The 23,595-nt window shown below is 48.4% G+C and overlaps 1 protein-coding gene across 5 annotated transcripts in view; it reads left to right on the forward strand.

The window, feature by feature from the left end:
* Positions 1-23,595, forward strand: part of LOC138510528 (zinc finger protein 25-like) — an 887,940-nt gene that overhangs the window by 439,450 nt on the left and 424,895 nt on the right. For all 5 annotated transcript variants that reach the window (XM_069626249.1, XM_069626250.1, XM_069626253.1 and 2 more), the window contains exon 6: positions 20,721-20,837. In XM_069626249.1, the coding sequence (XP_069482350.1) occupies positions 20,721-20,837 (117 nt within the window). The remainder of the gene's footprint in view (positions 1-20,720; positions 20,838-23,595) is intronic.

Raw genomic sequence — 23,595 nt, forward strand, 5'->3', positions numbered from 1 at the left:
CCGCGCTGCCCGAACGAAGCTCTGAAGAAAAAGCTGGTCTCTCAACTCACCAACGTGACGTGCATGAGCAATTTTGGTTCCTTACTCTAAACTGTTCGCAACTGCTTTCTGGTGCTGTGCTGACTTTCGGAACTGCTTTTCTAGCTGAATTTAGACCTCTGGTCTGGCACAAGTCATTAAATGCAGCTGCTCTCTTTTTAAACTTACAACAACCTTTTTCAAATGAATTTTAAAGTTAAACAGCAACTATGTACAACTTACTTTCTCATAAGAGCCTTCATAATTCGAGGGTATTGGGTCCTCCGACGTATTCCATATCTATGACAGGTAATCACCACAGCTGTGCTGCTTCAGAACATTTTCTGCGTCAATGACGTCGATACGCTGTCCTCGAGGGCCTCCGTCGAGCCGATGTCACCGGATATTATAAGCAGGACGCACGACGCCCATAGCCTCAGTTCTGTTTTTTCCACGAACGTGTTCGTTTCGGAGATCTCGGCGCACCTCGGTGCTTCTGAGTTTTCTATCGGTTCTTCGAACCTAGTTTGTGAAGTATCATGTCTTCCTCTTCCTCAGTCCCGCGGTCCGGTTTCAAGAAGTGTCGGGACTGCGGTTCCAAGGGTTACCAGTCAAATGGTCGAAAACATTTGGTCGACAGACAATTTGGTCGACACCATTTGGTCGAATGCCAAATGGTCGAATTTTTTTTTTTTTTTTTTTAACCCATTTTTTGGTTTTTTTTGGGGGGTCCCCCCCCTAACCCCCTTTTTTTTCTTTTTTATTTTTTTTTCCCCACACGAAAACCCACAAAACACATATATATATATATATATATATATATATATATAAAAAAAAAAATTCGACCATTTGGCATTCGACCAAATGGTGTCGACCAAATTGCAGTCGACCAGTTTGTCGTCGACCAGTTGACTGGACACCGGTTCCAAGAGGTCGCTGACAGACCCGCACAACGCCTGCCTCTGGTGCCTCGGGGAGGACCACGCTACGGACGATTGTGACGATTGCCAGTCGCTCACGTCAAAGGCCTTGCGGGAGCGGAAGAAGAAGCTTTCCGTAGGTAGGGTTTAAAAACCCTGTAAACCGAGGTCCTCTGGGCTTTCTACCGACGATTCGAGGGGCGACTCTCCGTGTCGTAGGCGTAGGTCCAGGGGGTCGCGGTCCCGGAGTGGTTCCCGCCATTCCTCTGCCTCTTCGAGGCATTCGCGGAAGCGCCGTCACCGGTCGCCTTCCCGGTCCTCGTCTGAGGACGCCGCCAGTCGGCGGGTTGCTTGTCCCAACAAGCATTCGACTCCTGAGGAATGGGCTGCCTTCCGTAAGGTGATGATGCCGATTTTTGAATCGTAGGGCTCCGGTCCGTCCACGCCTCCGAGAGGAGCCGGCCGTGACCGTACTAGAGACACTGCTCGCACACCTTCGGGCTCGGGTGGTCGGCACGATCCTCGGGCACCTTCGAGGTCCCGATCGGACAAGTTGGATCGTTCTAGTCCTGCCCGTTCCAGGTCCCGGTCCTCAATGCCCTCGAGACCGTCGGAGCCTGTGAGGTCTTCTAAGAAAACGTCTGCGCCATCAGCGCCATGTCCGTCGAGAGGTGCACTCAAGGCTCCGTCCCTGAGGAAACCCTCAACGCCATCGGCGCGGAGACCGTCGAAGGACACGCTCGGGCCGCCGCCCTCGAGGCCTGTGTCGATGCCATCGCCGCCACACTCGACGTCGACACCGATTCTATTGACGCCTTTCGAAGTGGGTTTGTCGGAGGTTACCCGTAGCGCGGTGGAACCCCCTAAAAAGGCTTTGGCCAAGGGTAAAAATGTCTTTGTCCCTTTTTCTGTGCCCCCATTCCATCCTCTGGATTATATTTCTGAGGTGGAGGAAGGTTCTGAGGAAGAAGGTTTGGTTCCTGATGAGGTACCTGATGAGATATTGTCTGGTCATAGCCAGATTGAAGACCTGCATCAGTCGTTGCACGACGCCAGTGGTCTGGACACCTCCGCGAAGGTGGCATTTGGTCGGCCTGAGCCTGGTACGCACACCGAGTCCTTGTACCGGCGGCTTATGTCACGGGTGTCGAAGTACTTGGGGTGGTCTGACCCCCCAGTGGATTTTCTGCAGGATGACTTGACAGATATCCTGGACCTCGGTCCACCAGTTGACCCCGTTCTGCCTTTCCATATGGCTTTGCAACAAAGGGTGTCTGCGGCTTGGACTGCTCTGCAGAGTCTCCCGGCAGTTGGAAAGTCGTTGCCGAAAAAATACCGCCCAGCCAGTGGCCACCCCGGCTACTTGTCGGTGCACCCTACTCCAGAGAGTTTGGTGGTGCAAGCGGCCACCGCCCCGGGCTAAACAGGCATCGTACCCTACCATCCCTCCTGATAGGGACGACAAGCGTTTTGACGGTTGGGTGAAGAAAGTGTTTTCTTCAGGGGGTATGGCTCTGAAAGCAGTCAACTCCGTGTGTGCATTAGCACGTTTCACTCGTACTCTGTGGAATTGTGTTTCCTTAGCGGCTGAACATATTCCCGAAGGGGAAGAATGTGATGGCTTTGTACAGGATGGCAAGGATGCCATGTGTGAATCCGTTCAGTCGGGTCTGGACGTGGCTGATTGCGTCAGCCGGTCCATGGCGGCGAGCACCGTGATGCGCAGATTTGTGTGGTTGCGGAAGTCAGGGTTTGCTCCGGATGTACAAGCCCAGCTTCTCAACATGCCCTTTGATGGTGACCATCTTTTTGGCAGCAAGGCTGACGAGAGCCTTGAGAGGTTGCAGACCTCGAAGGCTGCAGCGAAGTCGTTGAGCGCTGCAGTTCGCCAACCTCCACCTTTTTGTCCTAGGGGACAGCAATGGAGGGGAGGTTCCTTTCGATATTACTCGACCTTTGGTAAATCGAGGGGAGCTGCTAGTCAAAGAGTCCAACGTAGGAGTACCAGAGGTGGAAAACAAGGTACTCGAGGTGCCATGGCCGTTCGAGAAGTTGCCTCTTTGCCCTCAGGCACTGCCACAGCCGCTTCAGGTCAGTCATGAGGCCATGTCCCATGGTTTGCCGGTTGGGGGAAGGCTGGCGCAGCATCTTGTAGAATGGCGGCCCATTACTTCAGATGTGTGGGTTCTGGAGATCATAGCCCACGGCTACTGTCTTCCCTTCGGCAGAGGCCTCACGACAATCCACCAGGGAATCTCTCTTTGAAGCGTCCGGATCCGCTCCTTGCGCAGGAAATCAAATCCCTGCTGGAGAAAGGCGCCATAGAACTGGTGCCTGTAGCAGAGAGGAACAAGGGATGGTATTCCCCTTATTTTTTGATTTCGAAGAAAGACGGGGGATGGAGACCCATCATGGACTTGCGTGGTTTGAACAAGCTCCTCAGGAAGGACAAGTTCAAGATGGTTACTCTCTCTCAAGTCCTCCAGGCCCTTCAACTTCAGGACTGGTTGGTGTCTCTCGACCTCAAGGACGCTTATTTTCATGTGCCGATTCATCCCAAGCACAAGAAGTACCCGAGGTTCGCGGTTGGCGACTCGCACTTTCAGTTTCGGGTCCTGCCGTTCGGATTGACCTCCGCCCCGAGGGTTTTTCACCAAGCTCATAGTGGTGGTGGCAGCGTATCTCAGGAAAGGGGGGATTCACGTCTACCCCTACCTGGACGATTGGTTGATCAGGGCACGCTCTCCGGAGCAAGTCCTGGATCATCTGTCCGTCACCTGCCACTCCCTTCACAGGCTGGGCTTCTCCCTCAACTTAAAGAAGTCCCACTTGACGCCAACTCAGCGGCTCCAGTACATCGGAGCAGTGCTAGACACGTCCCTGGGGCAGTGTTTCCCTCCCCAGGTGAAGGCTCATCACATTCTGCATATGGTGCACAAGTTTCAACATGCCCACAGTCTCCCAGCGTTCGAGTTTTTGAGGTTGCTCGGCCTCATGGCATACTGCATTCTTCTGGTGCCAGAGGCCCGTCTGCGGATGAGATCTCTGCAGTGGGCCCTCAAGATGCAGTGGTCACAGTCCTCCGGCAGGATGTCGGACCCCGTTCAGGTGCCGCCCTCGGTCGCCCAGGACCTTCTGTGGAAGACCGTCGAAGGCAATCTGATGAAGGGGGCTCCATTTTGGCTACCCTGGCTGGAGGCGACGATCGTGACGGACGCATCCCTCACGGGATGGGGAGCTCATGCCAACGAGCTGACAGTCAGCGGTCATTGGTCTCCATCGGAGTCCAGACTCCATATCAATCTTTTGGAGCTGAGGGCCGTCAGGCTAGCCCTGAAGGCTTTTCTGCCGACTGTGCGAGGAAAGAATGTCCTGATTTTGACAGACAACACAGTGGCCATGCACTACCTCAACAAAAAGGGGGGGGGGGAGAGGTCACGTCCTCTGTGCAGAGAGGCGATGCAGCTCTGGTTCTGGGCCATCCAGCAGGAAATTTCGATTTCGGCAGTTCATCTGGCTGGAGACGAAAACGAGACGGCAGACGCTCTGAGCAGGCGGAGCTCGATCTCTCACGAGTCGGAGCTGGCTGAGGAGATTCTCTTTGACATCTTCAACCTTTGGGGGACCCCAAAGGTGTCAACCGGAAGTGCGAGAGGTTCTACTCGTGGGAATTTCCTCCAAAAGGAGCCTTAGGAGATGTTTGTGGTGGAGTGATCCTTCCCACTGCTGTATGCGTTTCCTCCAGTCCCCATCATTCCGCAAGTGCTGCGGAGGTTACGGAGGTTTGGTTCCCGGATGATCCTCATTGCTCTGGCTTGGGCCCGGAGGACGTGGTACCCGGACCTTCTCGACTTCACGGGAGGGGGGTCAGGTTCTCCATCCAGAAGTCAAATCCCTCAACCTTCACGCTTGGCTTCTGAACGGTTGATGTATAAGGATTGGGACCTCCCTGAAGACGTGATGGAGATGTTACTTTCGGCCAGACGGCCCGCAACCAAGTCCCTGTACCGTTGCCGCTGGAGAAAGTTCTGCAACTGGTGAAGGGTTCAGAATGTGGATCCTTTTTCATGCGACATCCCTGTTGTTCTGTCTTTTTTGCTTTCCTTAGCCCACAAGGGCTTGCAAGTGGGTACCATTAAAGGTTACCTGGCGGCACTGTCTATCTTTAAGCACTCGTCTGAAGAGTGTACTTACTTTAAAATTCCTTTAATTTCTCAGTTTCTGAAAGGGCTCACTAATGTGTTTCCACCGTCACCTTTCCAGGTACCCGGTCGGGATTTGAACCTGGTTCTAAAATTCCTAATGGGTGCTCCATTTGAGCCTTTACATTCTTGTCCTTTGAGACTGTTAACTCTTAAAACTGTATTTTTAGTTGCGGTCACTTCCGCTATTAGAGTGAGTGAGTTGCAGGCACTTTCTGTTAAGCCACCCTTCACTGTGTTTCATAGGGACAGGGTTGTCCTTATAGTCCGTCCTTCTTTTCTTCCGAAAGTTGTATCGGGATTTCATTTAAGCCAGAAGGTGATTCTTCCGGCGTTCTATCCTCCTCCGCAATCCTGGTAAGGAAGAGGAGAGGCTCCATAGGCTGGATCCTAGGAGGGCTTTAAGTTTCTACATTTCACGCATGTCCCGGGTCAGAGTGGACGATCAGCTCTTTTTTGGATACGCTGGAAGGCGTTTGGGACAAGCTGTGTTACTAAGCAGACTTTGTCTAGATGGATTATCTTGGCAATGTCCGAATGTTACCACTAGGCGGGTAAGGACCCTCCGGTAGGCTTACGGGCCCACTCTACTAGGGGTATGGCTGCCTCTACTGCCCTGCAGAGGGGTGTTCCCATTCGTAACATCTGTGAAGCAGCCACATGGGCTTCGGTCCATACTTTTGTAAGACACCACTCCCTAGATTCTATCCATGGGCAGGATCTGGCCTTTTGCAAGGCGGTCCTCTACTCTGCAATTTAATTGGGCATTCTAAATTCTTTTCCCTCCTCCATACGTTGGTACTGCTTTGGGAGTCTGTCATAGATATGTAATACGTCGGAGGACCCAATCCCCTCGAAGAACAAGTTACTTTCTTACCTGGTAACGTTCTTTCGATGGGATGGTCCGACGACGTATTCCATATCGCTCCCTCCCAGCCTGCCCCGCTACAGAATTTCTTATGCTATTGCAGCTTACGTTTCCGCAAGGCTTTCTGTGGTTATACTGGCAGAAGATTAGTGCCACACGTTCTGGGGGAAAAAGTACAACTGTGGCTACGGGCGACGTGCGTCCTACTTCCGGTGACGTCGGCTTGACGGATGTTCTCGAGGACAGCGTATCGACGTCATCGGCGCAGGACGCAGTCGCCGAAAATTTTCCGAAGCAGCACAGCTGTGGTGATTACCTGTCATAGATATGGAATACGTCGTCGGACCATCCCATCAAAAGAACGTTACCAGGTAAGAAAGTAACTTGTTCTTTTGATTGTTATGCGGGCCCCTAGGCCTTGCAGCACTCTGTGCTGCCTCTCCCCACACCCTCTTCCAGCTCCTGATCCCTCCCGCCTCCCGACCTGCCCCCCCTGCTCTGATTGGGCTATCTGCCCTTGCTTCCTGGGTCTATCAACCCGTGCTTCTCACCGGCCCCTCTTTCCACCGAGGAAGCCTGGTAAGTACCATCTGTGCAGGAGCCCTGCCACTGACCTGAAAGTGCCCGTTTTCGCTAGTTAGGCGGGCCCCTAGGACTCGCAGCACCCCTTTCCGCCTCTCCCTCCACCCCACACCCTCTTCCAGCTCCCGATCCTGACCCGCCCCCCCCGCTCTGATTGGGCTATCTGCCATTGCTTCCTGGGTCTATCGACCCGTGCGTTTCACCGTATGCTCTGATTGGGCTAGGCCTGTGTTGCGCAAGAAATAACCGACCTTCCCAGGGCAGCCCTCTGCGTGTGCAGCCCTGTGGCTAAGAGCCCTAGGCAAAGGGTGGCTCCAACAGAGGCGACTCCAGAAAGTGTCTGCAGGTTGTCCGCAGGGGAAGCCAGTGAATCAAGCAGCGACCAGACACCAACAAAACTGTAAGTGTGGCGAGGGTGGGGTGTAGAGCAATTACTCTACTCCAGAAAGCCCCTACCACTCTACCTTACTTTCCCATAACGTAAACTGCCAAAGACCTACACAAATTGTTAGCATGCGCCATACGTAGACAGATTTCTCAATGGTAGCATATTCCACACTTAGATGGTACAATGTTATGGACGCCACGGATGGTGCGAAAGTTACGCACGTTCGTTCCCAACATCATTGAGTGTGCCTATTAGCGTCTCTGTGTTTAAAGTTGAGTTTAGAAAGTGTACCTAATAGCGTCACTGTGTTAAAGTTGAATTTAGAAAGTGTGCATAATAGCGTCACTGTGTTTAAAGTTGAATTTAGAAGGTATTCGCAACATCATTGAGTGTACCTAATAGCGTCTCTGTGTTTAAAGTTGAATTTAGAAGGTATTCGCAACATCAAGTGGGCCTAATAGCGTCACTGTGTTAAAGGTGAATAGAGAAAGTGTGCCTAATAGCATCACTGTGTTAAGGTTGAATTTAGAAAGTGTGCCTAATAGCGTCACTGTGTTTAAAGTTGAATTTAGAAGGTATTCGCAACATCATTGAGTGTGCCTAATAGCGTCTCTGTGTTTAAAGTTGAATTTAGAAGGTATTCGCAACATCAAGTGGGCCTAATAGCGTCACTGTGTTAAAGGTGAATTTAGAAAGTGTGCCTAATAGCATCACTGTGTTAAGGTTGAATTTAGAAAGTGTGCCTAATAGCATCACTGTGTTTAAAGTTGAATTTAGAAAGTATTCCCAACATCATTGAACCTGCCTAATAGCGTCTCTGTGTTAAAGTTGAATTTATAAAGTGTGCCTAATAGCGTCACTATGGTATAGTTGAATCTAGAAAGTGTGCCTAATAGCGTCTCTGTAGTATAGTTGAATTTAGAAAGTGTGCCTAATAGTGTCACTGTGGTATAGTTGAATTTAGAAAATGTGCCCAATAGCGTCACTATGGTATAGTTGAATCTAGAAAGTATGTCTAATAGCGTCTATGTGCCAAAGTTTGAACTTACAAAGTGTGCCTAATAGTGTCACTGTGCTATAATTGAATCTAGAAAGTGTGCCTAATAGCGTCACTGTTCCACAGTTCGAACTTAGAAAGTGTGCCTAATAGCATAACTGTGGTATAGTTGAATCTGGAAAGTATGCCTAATAGCGTCACTGTGCTGAGGTTGATTCTAGAAAGTGTATCTTATAGCATCACTGCGATATAGTTGAATCTAGAAAGTGCGCCTAATAGCGTCACTGTAGTATAGTTGAATTTAGAAAGTGTGCCTAATATCATCACTGTGCTAAAGTTCGGTGGATGGGGTGGATATATCTCTGTATTCTCATATTCATGCTGTGTATATGCTATGTACCTGTATCCCCATGTTATCTGTATCAGATGTTTACACTATCCATCCTGTCGCTTTATATACGTATGCCGCTATGTACGCCCCCTGTCCTGCTCTTGTGCTTGGTCGCAGGCCCCTTACTGACAGCCACTATATCATACTACTACGCTTACTCTCTCCTATACACCATCATTCAACTAGGACACAGCTATGCTATGACACATTCGGCCCAGCTGTTCTCATTCTAACATGGCCCCACGAACACCTCATCATCCTAATAAAACACAGCTAGCTGAGCAGATACCGGCTAGCTTAGGCGTCTCCTCAGGCCTAACGCAGCCAGAACTCAGTCTGGGTGTCCACCCTCCAGACTGAACACATCCAACTGATCTCCTCAGCACCACACCTACTGCTAAGAAGCGGCTATCATGCAACAACCACACCAGCTGCACACATATCCGGTGCACCCACGCACCATACAACACTCTCTCTCTCTCTACTGACTTGAACTGCGGTTCCCGAGAGCGTTCAACCTACCAGCGCTTTGAGGTCATACCAATGATACATAAGGCGCTATATAACTGCCAAGTAACATAACATAACATAACATTAGTAGAGTTGTGCCCAATTTACATCAGTTCATTCGTTCGGTGCTCAAAAATTATTATTTTCCCCAAGCAGTCTCCTTCAGAGTGCCCCAGGGTTACCTGCTTCAGGCCAACTCACTGGTATGTCTTGGCGTCTTCTTCTGACTCGCTGGTGTTGCTGCAGGTATCTCCAGGGCCTCCTCTGCTTCTGCCAGCTCTGGTTGCACTGCCGCCACGCGCACAGTCCTTCACAGGAGCTCTGGTAGCTCTGTGTGATCTGCGGTACTGGAGCATCTCACAGCGTCGCAGGAGCTCCTTTCCCACATGGAGTGGCTTGCTTCAGCACTGCTTCCTGCTGCACGTTCTCTGCATGACCACGTTTCCCGAGCATTGTCTACCGCATCTCTCACTCAGCGTTCTGCTGCCTCCACGACTACACCATCAGTTTCCTTCTGCCTCTGCACCTTATGTCCATTTATATTTATAAGAGCTAAAGCTATTGATCCTTTTACTTGCAACACTCCTGCAGTGCTTTCTTTTTTGCTGCTCCTAGCCCATTAGGGTCTGCAGGTGGCTACCGGCAAGGGGTACCTGGTGGCGTTATCCATCTTTAAAGCAAGGCTCTTACTTTAAGATGCCAATTGTCATTCAATTCCTCAAGGGATGGGCAAATACTTTCCCACTGGTGCCCTTCCTGATCCCGTCCTGAGATTTTAACCTGGTGCTAACCTTCTTGATGGGAGCTCCATTTGAACCTCTCCGCTCTTGTCCACTCAGGTTACTAACATTGAAAACCATCTTTTTGGTAGCCATCACTTCCGCTAGCAGTGTGAGGTGAGCTACAAGCCCCATTATCTGAACCTCCTTTTACAATATTTTTTAACTAGAGGGTAGTCTTGAGGGTTTGCCCTCCTTCCTTCCCCAGGTTGTGTCCGAACTCCACCTGACACCAAAAGTAGCATTACTTGCTTTTTATCCACCTCTTAATCCTTTCAAGGATGAAGAGGGGTTACACAGGCCAGACCCAAAAAGTGTTCTTGTCTTCTACATTTCTTGGATGGAATATGTCAGACAAGAAGCCCAACTTTTCATTTGATATACATGCCACAGGCAAGGCCAAGCCGTTACCAAACAAACTTTATGCCGTTGAATCATCTTAAGCATTTCGGAGTGCTCAATTGCGGGAAAGAATGTCCCTGAAAACCCGAGAGCCCATTACACCGGAGGAGTGGTTACCACTTTGGCTCTTCTAAGAGGTGTACTGGTGCAGGACATTTGTAATGTTATGTTATTTGGCATTTATATAGCGCTCTATATATCATTGGTATGATCTCAAAGCACTGGTAGGTTGAACGCTCTCAGGGACCATAGACCTGGCCAGCTGAGAGAGTAATGTGTCTTCGGGTGCACCAGTTATGTGTGCAGCTGATGCAATTTACCTCATGGTAGCTGCAACCTAGAATTAGGTGTGGTGGTATTGATATCATTTGAATGTGTGCAGTCTGGACGGTGGACACCAAGACTGGGTTCTGGCTGTGTTAGGCCTGTGTAGGACGCTTATGTGTGCAGCTAGGCCAGTTTGACATTCAGAGGCGTCATTGCTCGTGATCTCATTGAGCATTTATCATTGGTTTGCGAGGATTCAAACGTTTCAGTTGCTCGTGGTCAGCATTATGGAAAGAGGCACGTTTTTAGAGCTTTGCGGAATATCTAGTCTTGGGTGTGTCGGATATGTGGGGGAAGCGAGTTCCACAGTTAGGGCCAAGGTTGAGGCGGCGGATCCTCCGATCCTGACAGAGTTAGAGGTTGGAATCACTAGAAGGAGGGCAGTGTTAGATCTTAGGGTGCGAGATTGGAGGTACGGTTTCATCTTTTATTGTAGGTACAATGGGCCGTTCTTATGCACTGCTCGGTGAGTGATGCATAGGGTCTTGAAGGTGGGCCTTCGTCCGACTTGGAGCCAGTGGAGGGTTCGGAGAGCTGGTGAGATGTGGTCTCTTTGACCCAGGGCAAGGAGCAGTTTTGCAGAGTGATTGTGTGGGGGAGAATTGGGTAGAGGTGTAAGTGGGATTGACGAATTGTGATATGATCAAGTGGAGTTCTTTGCTGCAGTTGTCACAGTTGATAATTTGTTTACTGTATTAGGCTTTTTTTGGCCTTTTCGGATTTCAGCTTTGTAGTTACGGTGGTGCAGGGCGAACATGGATCTGTTGAGATCAGTTTTAGCAGCTCACCATTTGCGTTCAAGAGAATTATTTTGTTTTTTGGCATTCCTCAGATGGGGCATAAACCATTTGGGGGATGGTCCATTGCGGGTGTCTTTAAGCCAGGAGTCAAAGGAGTCGATGGTTAGGGGACTATCAGGGGGAGCATTGTAGGGGGACGAAGGACCAGGGCTTCGGCTAGGTCGGGAAGGACCTTGACTTTGTTCCAGCATTTGAGATCCCAGTGGAGCTGGGGAAGGAGGAGCAGTAGAGTGGATAGAGAAAGGGATGGCATATTGATTCGGTCCAGATGAGTGGTTTGGGACAGGATATATAAACCAGGTCATGGGAGCTGAAAATTGCATCAAGGGTGTGCCCACCAGAGTAGGTTGGACCAGTGGTATGATGGGAGAGGTTGAGCGCATCAAGACTGTCAACCAGCGGATGGGTCATAGGATTGTTGGGGATATAGAACCAGATATTGAACTCTCCTAGGAGTGTAAGAGAGGGGTGATATACCTGCATGGTAGCTATTGAATCACAGAGGTTGTTGGCAAAAAGTATGTTGTATCTAGGGGGTCTGTAGATGAGTAGAAAGCTGTGGGAGAACGTCGGTGGCAGTGAGAGCTTTACAAGCAGGGATTCACAGGAGGCAATGCATGTCTTGGTTTCGACGAGTGAGACAGAGAAATGGGGATTGAAGAGGACTGCAACACCGCCACCTCTGGAGGGTCTATTGTGGGCGATTAGCGAGTAGCCGAGGGGGGGAAGGCTCGGAGAACCAAGTTTCGGTGATAAAAATTAGGTTGGGCTTGTCAAAAGATAGGTCAAAGATGCTATGTCTGTTTCTTGCTACGGAGCGGGCATTAAAGAGGATGCAAGTGACTTTGTGAGGGGATGTGGTTTTCATGGTGGTCATCAGAGTGGGAGCATGAGGGATATGGGTGCCCGGTACGGTGGTGGGTGTGGTAGGAACATTCAGGGTGGTTGAGACAGGTTGAGGTGGGGTACGGGAGGGGCTGGGTGCCAGTGGGCTTTGAGTGTCGGGTGAGAGGGTTACGTCGATGGGTGCAGGAAGAGAAGGTGGGCGGGGTAGGTATTTGAGAGACGAGGGGATGGTCAATGGGGGTTAGGAGGGTGGTGAATGGATCAGTTGGTGTGGGGGGATTTCGGTGGGTTGATTTTGGAATGAGTGGAGGGCGCTGGGGGTTTAGGTGTACAGGGTGAGAAGTCAAGAGAAAGGGGGTGGAAACTGGTGGAGGGGGGAGGGGAGGGAGAGGCTGCGAGGTTGGGCTCAAGCAGAAGTGGTGAGGAGTAGAGGGTCAAGGGAGAGGACCAGTCACGTTTTCTGCATTTCGTGGGGTTTGGTGCCATAGGGGTGTGAGAGAGGGTGGGGTGGTCAGAGGGGGAGGGAGATGAGGCTACAGTTCTAGCAAGGGTGAGACGCGCTACTTTCACAGATGGGAAGGGATATGAAGGGGGTGGTTTGTCGTCAGGGGTCGAGTAGGGGTTAAGGGGGGGAGAGGGTGGCATGGGAGGTTGGTCGAGGTGGAGAGTTTCCCTGTGGGCTAAGTGGGAGGGAGTGAGCTGCATGGGAGGACGGAAGAGAGGGAGGGGAGTTCCTCAGAGGGCACAAGATTGGAGAGGAAGTGGCGGTGGATTTGCGCTGTCTGGATCGCCGGAAGTGGCGGTGGATTTGCGCTGTCTGGATCGCCAGAGGGCTCCCCTGGCTTGAGAGTTCGATAAAGGGTGTGGTGTATGGGTAAGGGGGTATCAGGGTGTTCTCAATAGATATGTCAGAGGGAGAGTGGAAGTCGATGTGTTAGGGTGGGATGGGAGATGAGGGATAATTGCCTGAGGAGGCAGGTGGTTTGCACGCCAGAGTGCTCATCTGATCTTAGAGTTGGATGAGGGATGATGATAGAAGAGGGGCGGGGGGTTTGGGAAGTTGGGTGCTAGAGCCCGGTCCATGCGCCTCAAGGGGTGGGCGATTGGGGGGATGGTATGGTGCGGGGAGGCTTGGGATCAGGACGGGTTAGAGAGGGGGTATATGATGAGTTGGGGTCTCCATCCTGGGGATGTCAAGGCAGTACCTAGAGATTGTTGATGTAGTAACAGTCACAGTCACAGTATTATCTCAGTGGGCACTTTCTAGATGCGGAACAAGCGAACAGGAGCAATTTCCAAGTCACAGCGGGCACTTTCGAGATGCAAGTCAATGCAACAAGAACACATTTCTAAGTGTGGAACAGATAAATCACAGTACAATCTCGGACGTCAATTTCTAGTTGGGAATTAAACCAGCGAGAGCAATTCTAATTGCACAGCCAAGGCATGTAAATCACAGTACCATCACAGCGGGCACCTTCTAGATTTGAATCAATGTGACAAGACCAATTCTAGATGAGCGGCACAGGCAGGCAAATCTCAGTACTATCACAGTGGGCAGTCTCTAGATGTGAATCAATCTAATAAGAACAGTTTCTAGGTGAGCGGTATAGGCACACCGATCACAGTACTATCTCGGTGGGCACCTTCGTGAGGAGAATCAGACCAGCAAGAGCAATACCAGGAGTGCGGGACAGGCAGATAATTTACAGCGCTATCTCAGTGGGCACTTTGGAAGCGGGTTAAGCTAACAGGAATACTTTCTCAGTGTGTGTGGGACAGGCAAAATAGTGTTTTTTTTTTTTTAAACCTTTATTTTTGATCTTTTTAAACAATTACAAACCAACATACTGAGCTGTGCCAAGTGGTCCCCGATCCCTCCTCCCCCTGGTATGATTATTGATTTTTCTGATAAGCATGCATCCATATTACATTCAGTGTTCAGTGATTGTTTAGGAACAGTAGGTTCTGGATTCAGAGTGCATGACTCAGGGACAGTTCTGCGGGGCTCAGTCTGGAATCGCCAACAGGTGGCTAATATAGGGTCCCCATATGTTAGGTGGTCTTGCGTGTAGGGGAAGAGTTTTGATGAAGCTTGATTCCATATCGTGGCAATATGCTACGTCTTGTAGCCACAGTCGTGTCGTAGGGGGGCGTCCTCTGCCTCAGGCAATAGCGATGCGTCGTCATGCTAGGACCAGCAGAAGGCCAGCTTGTCTTCACACCAATGGTTGTAAGCTTCTGGTGCACCCTAGCAGTGCCACTGTGGGACTCAGATTGAGTTGTTCGCCTATTATTGCTGAAGTCTTATCCAGCACCACTGTCCAGAATCTTGCAATGTTCGGGCATTCCCAGGCCAAATGCAGGAATCCTGCTGAATCTGCTCCACATCTTTCGCAGGTGGCCGCAATCGACGACCATTGTTTGTGCAGTCTGGCTGGTGTATGGTACACCTGATGGATAAAGTTGAAATGGATCAGCTCATATCTTGAGTTTAGCGACACTTTCTGCGTTTGCCATAGTATGTACGCCCAGTCTTCGTCTTCGATCATGTCTCCTAGTGCTTTCTCCCATCTCAGTTTCGGGTTTGGTGGATCACTTTTAGTGATCAGCAGTAAGTCTTTGTAGATGTTGGATACCAGCTTCCCCGATCCTTGCACCTGGATCACTCCGTGCAGGAGTAGCCACGTGGTCGGCTGAGCCGGGAACGAAGGGAACAAGGATCTAAGCGTGTGTCAGAGGCAAAAGTACACCAAAATGTCCAGGGGGAGCCATCCCCTCGTTCCTGGGTTTGTTGGAGTGTTAGGAAGTGTCCGTCCTCAAACCAGTCTTGAAGTGTGTCAATCTTTAGTTTGTCTGCCCATTGGAGATACACTCGCTCAGACGTGAGGGGTATACCAGGGATGAATCTGGCTGGAAGGAGGGTGGAGAATCTCATTGCATTGTTGCTTTTGCGTGCAATCTTTTTCCATATTGTGTATGTGGTTAATACCACATTTAGAGTTCTTGGCGGAACTTGAAATGTGCCTATGATGGCAGCCCGTAGAAGATTAGGGGTTACCAGAGCCCGCTCAATTTGAACATGTGGGTGGACGGGGTGGGTGGCATACCAATGGCTCAGGAATTGTGCTTGTGCAGCCCAGTAATAGCATTCCAGATCGGGCACTGCCAAGCCGCCTTTCGCGATTGGTTGAACAAGGGTCTTGTGGGACACTCTTGCCGGTTTGCCTGCCTATATTAGCTCGAGCAACAGGCTTTGTAGGTGTTGGAAGAAGCTTTGTGATGAAGGAAGTGGTATGTTCACAAACAAGTGATGAAGGAAGTGGTATGTTCACGAACAAGTAAAGAAGCTTGGGCAGGATGACCATCTTCATGATTGAAATCCGGCCAAAATAAAGTTACAGTGATGATTGGGGTGAATTATTCTGGATGTGAATCAATGCAACAAGAACAATTTTCTAAGTGTGTGGAACACATAAATCACAGTACAATCTCTGACGTCAATTTCTAGTTGTGAGTGGAACCAGTGAGAGCAATTCTAATTCTGCAGCCTAGGCAAGTAAATCACAGTACCATCACAGCGGGCACCTTCTAGGGTTGAATCAATTGAACAAGACAAATTCTGAATGAGCGGCTCAGGCAAGTGGATCACAGTACTATCTAAGTGGACACAGCTAAGTAAATCACAGTACTATCTCAGTGGGCACTTTCAGGTGAGGATCAGTTTAACTTTTTAGGTGTGAATCAGTCTAATAAGAACAATTTCTAAGTCACTGTTGATGTAACAGGGACGATTCTAACAGAATCAGTGTAAAAGGAATGAATACCAAGTGAGTGGCAGAGACAACTAAATCACAGAAATATTACAATGTGGATATCTATCTAGAAGTGCATCAATGCAGCAAGTACAGGTTCTAAGTGTTATAGGCGCAGGTGAGTAAATCACAGAGACATCTACAGCGGGCACCTTCTGGAAGTGAATCAGGCTAACAAGAACAGGTTCTAAGTGAGCGGGACGGGCAAATAAATTACAGACTATCTCAGTGGGCACTTTTAGATGTGGATCAAGCGAACAGGAATACTGTTCTAAATGTAAAATTGCAGTTCTGTCTCAGTGGGCACTTACTAGATGTGAGTTAAGCTAGCAGGAACAATTTCAAGGTGTGTGGGATAGGGCATATATATCACAGTATTAACTCAGGGGGTACTTTCTAAAAGCGAATTAAGCTAACAGGAACAGTTTCTAGGTAAATAATTTACAGTAATATCATAGCGAGTAATTTCTAGATGTGAATCTATGTAACAAGAACAAATTCTAGGTGTGGGGCGCAGCTAAATAAATCACAGTACTATCTCGGTGGGCACTTTCTAGATTTCAATCAACGTAACTTTCCATATGCGACTCAATCTAACAACAACAATTTTCTAAGGGAGTGGGCAGGTAGAAACCAGTGGGCACTTTCTAGATGTGACTCAGTGTAACTTTCAAGGTGTGAGTCAATCTAACAGGAATACATTCTAAGTGTGTGACATAGGCAAATTTAACGTACTATCACAGTGGGCGCTTTCAAAAAGTGAGTCAATGCAATGAGAACAGATGCAAATCAAGTCAATCTGAAAAGTTACCTAAGGTGCGACGCGAGCTAACATTGACACTGTAAGGATAGTTTGGATAGTGGCAGGGTTACTAGGGTAGAGTGATTGCTCTACTCCTACCCCAGCTACACCTACCTTGGCTGGAGCTGCTGGTTGATGGCTGGCCACTGGCTTCCCCTGCTGACACCTGCAGACACACTTTGGAGCCGCCAATGTAGGAGCCGCCATTCGCCTTGGGGCCCTTAGCCACAGGGTCTGCACAGGCAGAAGGCTGCCCATGGAAGGTGAATATTAAGTACCGACCTGGCCAATCAGGATTGGGGGCGGGCTGTGAGGCGAAAGGAGGGAGGGAGAGGGAAGTGGAGGTGCCGGGACAGCGAGGAGTGAAGGCCAGGTCAGGGGCAGCAAACAGTGGGTAATTCAATAAAACAGGGCCCAGGTGGGTCGCTGGGCAAATTCACTCACCTGCTGCTGCTCAAGGTGGAAAACGAGCGAGCAGGGATCTCCCTGGTGATTACACCAAGCAAGGTTTGTGGAACTCTCCAATCAGGATCGTGGGGCGGGCTGGGAGGCGGGAGAAGGGAGGGAGAGGGAAGTGGAGCTGCCGGGGACAGCGAGGAGCGAAGGCCGGTCTGGTGCAGCAAACAGTGGGAAATTCAATAAAACAAGGCCCAGGAAGGTTGCTGGCCAAATTCACTCCCCTGCTGGTGCTCACTGTGCAGCTACATGGACACATTACACAATTTCTTGAAGCATTACTGTTTAGACTGTCAGGTCAGGACGCTTGTTTGGATGACCAATAGTGACAAAATACCACTTTTCCCATCTCGATCTTCAAACACTGCTATAGCAGATATTCTAATGGATTGTGTGGGAGGACACAATCCATTAGAAGAACAAATTACTTAACCCTGGTGGTGATCTTTTTACTGGATGTTCCTCCCACGGATTCCTCATTGCCTTCCCAGCCTACCCCTCTGGCTATGGGTGAATTATTTATTGTACTTTTTCAATGCCATGTGGGTTCTATAATCCCAATTCGGCTGTGTAGAAAGGGGGTGGGAGAAACTAAGAATTGAGGCAATGACGCATTGCATGCTATTTATACGGACATCAGCATCCCATCCGGACTCGGGAATGGTAACTATTGAGGGACATCGACTCGATGCCACACAGCACCCTCTGCTGTCGAAACAATTTCTGACACTGCAAAGCAGCATATGGACATATCAAAGATGTGGAATCCGTGGGAGGAACATCCAGTAGAAAGAACATTAGCAGGGGTACGTCATTTTTTCTACTATCTGTATCTCAGAACAATCTAAATGGTCCCTAACCTAGGTTTCCCAATGCAAGAGAAGTGCCTCCCAGACACACTGACCTATCTTGGTCCTTCCTTTTCTTGTCCTTGTACTCCTCTCCCTGAGGTTTTATCCTTTCATTCCCTTCCTTCTACTCTCCTCCTCTTCTTCCTCCCACTCACCTTCATCTCTCCCTCTCTATCAAATTTCCAATCTCTCCCTACTCACTTCCACTACTCTACCCACCACTACACTACACTCTACTACTGCGCTCCCCTCTTCACACTACTACTACTCTCTCCACCCACACCTTCTCCCACAGTCCCCTTCATGCACTACTCCACTAGTCTCACTCTCACCCATGGCACACACACTCACACCCAAGTACCACTTTCTTTCACCAACCAATACCTCACCTTGCACACCCCTTCAGCAATCCTTCTTTGTGCTCCTTTGCACCGTCCTTCCTCCACTTGGTCTTTTGGTCCTCCTTCGCCGGCCTTGACCTCACCCGAACAACCCACACCTTCTTGTTTCTGGTGCCACTTTTTATCTTCCTCTTCCCCCTTCTTTGGCTCACACCCAGAGCTAGTTCTCCAAGCCAACCCCTGTGTGTCTTCCCCTCAAAGGTGGGATTAGAGGTAAGGAAAGACCTAATGAGCCTTAAGCCCTGCACTCTTTTTTGTATGTGGGTCCACCGATATTGAGGCATGGCGGCCCGTCCTCAACACAGGCAATTTCCCAGTTCGTAATGTTCTGAGCATTGTGATGGCTGCTTTGTTGTGTGTCCTTGTCGTAGATGAACTGAATGTCTGTAGGGTCTAGAGCACAGGGACAGCCGCCACATGGCACGGACTGCTCTGCGTCCTTGTTGCAGGTAAATGTAATGTCTGTGACACGTAGAGCACATGGTTCTCTTCTTTGCAGTGAGGACCAATGTGTGACCGTGTAGACTGTCGGTCTGTATCATTGAGAGGTCTGGAAGTGGTTATTTGTTGTGGGGAATGCTTTGGCAGTTCAACATCTCTTGCTGTCCCTCTCCGGATTGGGTTGCACGTTCTTGCTTCCCTTGCAGTGTCTCCTGGGGATTGAAGCCCCAATGGGGTAAACTGAAAGAGATTGGCAAGCATTGTGCAATGCAGGTATGGGGTAAGAAAATGTGTTCATTATTTCAGACATTGCAAGCAAATGTAGCAAGAACCCGAACTGGGGCCCTCCCAACTCCCACACCCAATCTCTGGTGCACGACTCGCTCTGGTGAAGACCCTGATAGGCCTCCCACTGCAGGCTGAAAGGGGTCCCCCTCCCCTCTTGATACGGTCAGATACCTGACCCAGTCACTCAGTTGTTTCATCAAGTATTTGTGTGCACGTTTGTAGTGAAAATTCAAAATTGGTGTGCACCAGTTCTGGGCTAGACTGTTCACTTGTGTAAATGTGCATCATCTTATGTTGCATGTGTTTTTCCCTTTTGTTGTGAAAAATCACATCGGCTCTGTGTTTTGCGCTGCTGAGGCATGTTCGCATAACATGTATCTCTATTTTTGGCACTTTTGTAGTGAGCAAAATAAATAATGCTGAACTGGTCAGTACATTGCGATGTGCTGCTTGTAGCAAGATTTAAACACCTATGTGTTATATGTCAACATCCATATACTGTAATCAAAAGATATCGACAACTATTGTCCTTTAATATTTCACATTCAAATTATTTTTCAGACGATTGTTAAAAAATGGCGTTTACTTTCATCGTTTATTTCCTATTTTTGTAGAAACATATACATTCTTGTTCATTTACCTGTAAACCAAAATGTATGCAGTTGTTAATGCAACATGTATTATTATGATTTCGTCTCGGGAGGATAGCTCGGGGGCATTGTGCTCGCCTTGGAAGCAAGACGACACGGAACAACATAGGTTCGATCACCGGGTCCGCACTTAGAAACCTCTGGGTATTAAGCGCGTTATAAATAACCAATCGTATCATATATCATTATGTCTGTTAATGTATTCAACCTTTTCTCTCCCCTTTTTATTTTGGGCTATTAGGTGTTGCTTGCGACACCTATAAGCCAAAACTGTTGAATTAAACTACAGATGGGGAGAAATGGCATATGAGGAAGGACACATAGCTTGTAGGTGTTTGGTTATTTGCCCACCCATTGCCATGCTAATCCCTATGGCCATTCCCACCCCTCCCGACCCAAAACATCTCATGGGAACACTTTGAGCTCACTCTAATGAAGCCTTACCATCAAACTTTGTGATCGAAGTGCCTGCCAGTGGTTTTACAAAGCAGTGTTCTGAGATTTAATGGATTAATTGGAGTTGCAAACCCGCTACTGGTGGAATAAAAATGTCCAGGTCTGCCTTCAGCCACTCGATTTATAAGCCCATGTGCGTGTCCTTCAATGAAGACCTGTTAAAAAAAAAAAAAAAAAAAAAAAAAAGCATTGGCTCAGCCAACCGTTTTTGCTTGTGTAAAAGTATTAGGCATTTGCCAGGCACTGCTATTAGAGGCCCAGGTACTCGAACCATTTTGCAACTGCTACCATCAATGGCCAGTGAACAACACTGCTGCTTTGCCTGGCAGGTGACTTTCCCATGCCTACACATGAACCCAATCTGTTGGCATTGCCAATTGCGAAATGGCAGTAGACCTCTGTTTTTATGAATCTTGTATATTTTTAGAATGTTTGAACTGCGATTTTCTATGATTTCTGTGGTTGTGATTTTAAATAAAATCAAAATCATTGAAACTAATCTTAAGTCTTTAATTTCTGCTTTTATTTAGCGAATGATTCCAGAGCCAATTCGAATGTCTTACACACGGTAAAAAGTGAAGGCAACCTTTCTCTCAAGGTATTTCAGAATACAACAGCAAGCAAATGTACGACTGTTCTCAAAAGAGGTCAGTAAAAAGTGTCAATTATGATTATTGCGTTATTGACCTTTTCCCTTTTTTCCATTACCGTTTAGAAAAACACGTTTCGAATTTGCTCCCTGATCTTCAGCAAACCCAGATTCATGTAGTGAACGTGCATATGGGAGAAAGGACTGACTTCAACTGCAAGTGATTTGTAGCCTTCCCATTATGCATGTGTAAATGTTGAAAGTACTCCTTACATTGAAATATGCATTGGCCATTAGCAGAAACTTGAGTAGAAGGCTATGATGCAAAAATTAAACACGTACAAAAAGTTTAACTTTTTGAGGACATCCTTGGAACACAGAGGTTGTGATCATTAGAGGTTCCCTAATTGATTGTCCAACTGACATTCTTACCCGTGTCTTTGGCAATCACACTCTATTGATGTATATCCCTTTTTTGTTTCTTTGCAACCATTGTTTTATTATTTGCCTGTACAACACTGGGTTAAATCCTGGAATCTTGGCTTATGTGATGAATCCAGGAAATGCATCCCCTCTCTCCAAGGGGTAGCCACCCCCTTTGGAACTAGGTAGGTGAACCCACTAAGCTTAAGATCCCCTAGGGGACAGGACAAATGGGATCCCACTGGGGGCGACACCTCCTAAGAGGATATGCATTCCCTAGATAGGGATTTGTTATCCTCCCTTGTCCCAAGAAACTAACAGCTTTATTTGTTAAATGGGAGTTATCCTTGGTGTTAACTGGCAACTGTATACACAGAAGGCTGGCCTGTTCAGGCACCATCCACAATGAAGTAGAGGCCGGAGAACTCGCACATCGCCTTTTTGCAGGGAAAATAAAATAGCAATGACCTGTGAGGGAGGGGAGGCAATCTGCCTGCAGAATAGTAGGGGATGGGAAACCCCCTGCTGGAAGGTGTGGGAGGAGACCGGAAGCACACACCCAGCATGCCAAACCTAGGACCCGACAAGCCAGCGTAGCGCACTGCAGCCCTGCTGGAACACAGACTGGAAAGGTCTGGTCCTGGTTAGCCTCCAGTGGAACGGGGACGCCTGAGTGGGAACTCACAGCCGTGACGAGAAGCAGATGCGGGGGCTCAACAGAACAGCAGCAGGAATGGAGCCAAGGCTGCAAAGCACGCAGAACTTAAGGAAGAAGCTTGGGAAGAGAAGCTGCGTCGCCCTCCTGGAACGCCCGCCTGGACAAGCACAGCTTAGAAACAGAAGGTACGTGGTCGCTCCCGGGAAGACGGGGTGAAAGAATCCAGACAACCAAAGTGGGGTGAAAGAGCCCAGGGAGGGGTACAAACCAGGGGATAACTAATTGGAGAAAGTAAAGCAAGACTCCTGGGTGAGGAAGCCCGGGAAAATACCTGGTGTTGGACGTATGCGCCAGGAAGCACCCAAAAGCTGAATGCAGATCTGTGAACAGAGTATCAGCGAATCCCAAGAAAAAGAGACAGTTCATAGACAAACTCAATCCCAAAAAAGGCGGCAGGGACCAATACACAAAATTTGGGTTTCTGACTGGAACTGTGCAATGGGGCAAGGAGCCCCTTGCCTTTTGAGAAGAGACAATTACGGTGGGGTCAGAAACCAGCTACCAATCCTTTGTTTGGGCGACGGCCCTCATTGTACTTTTTTCTTTGTGTCATGTGTTAGGGACAGAAGTCAGGCCAGAGTAGGGTTCTGGATGGTGGATTTGAGTTATTATGTAAGACATCGCGATGAGCACTCGTACTTGAGTTATTATGTAAGACATCCTGATGAGCACTCGTTTAGATTTCTTTTCTTTAGATTAGGGCCAAGAAATGTAGGGACAGATTAGGTTTTGAGAGGTGCAAAATAAAGAAACCTTTAAAAAAGATACCATTTTGTCAGTCTCCTTATTCTGATTTACCACACTTCCTTAATCTTCTCTTCTCACCTATACCCTCTACTCTTTTTGTCTTTTTGTTCAAAATGTCTTGTACATAAATATCACATATATATTGGACTTTGTTGTCCTTGACGCCCATTTTCTGTAGAGCTTTAAAAGGCATGTTCTATTCCTAATGGTGACATAGTCAATCGTGCCCTCGCTAGGCTTAGGACAGCGAGGCACATCTCGAGACCCTCATGCATTCAGACTATACACTTACAATTTCAGTATTTTCATATCTCCACTCCCTCTCTTCCTCAGTTCAAGCTCCCTTCCATTCTTCCTATCCTCATGCCTATACATTGCGCTTCTCTATGGGTGGGGCCAAAATACACCCTAAAATCTTGGACAAGGATAGGCACTTGGAGACCACTACTTTGCTGATTTGCCACAGTATAAAAGAGTGTTAATTGATTATAAGATCGTGTTTTTGGTTTCCTTTTTCGTATGTTTTTTTCTTATGTGTTACCTATGATTGTATTATATTGTATCCATATTTTGCACAATGGATTTCGTTGTCATCAAGTGTTCATATTCACATGTGTAAATACTTTTCTATTATACCTGCACTGTTACTTTTTTACTTGTCTTCAGCCGTGTTCACACTAAAGGGATTTCCTTTGCATTTAGGGCCTGGGTCCAACTTTGATATACACTGTGGTTTGCCATATCCTCAGCAACCCCAGAACCGTAGTCCCCGTGACCCACTGGTGTCTGATCTTGCCTGTCCTCAGAAAATGGTGTGTTGGTAGGTTTGAGTTTAGGGAGTAAGAGGGGATAACAATTGGAATCGCATCGATCTGCTGACTCACTGTTCTCCATTCTCTCTATTTTTTTCCCTTATTTTCTTATCACG

The sequence above is a fragment of the Ambystoma mexicanum genome, chromosome 6p (genome assembly GCF_040938575.1).
Source record: "Ambystoma mexicanum isolate Mex_15411 chromosome 6p, UKY_AmexF1_1, whole genome shotgun sequence".
NCBI lineage: Eukaryota > Metazoa > Chordata > Amphibia > Caudata > Ambystomatidae > Ambystoma > Ambystoma mexicanum.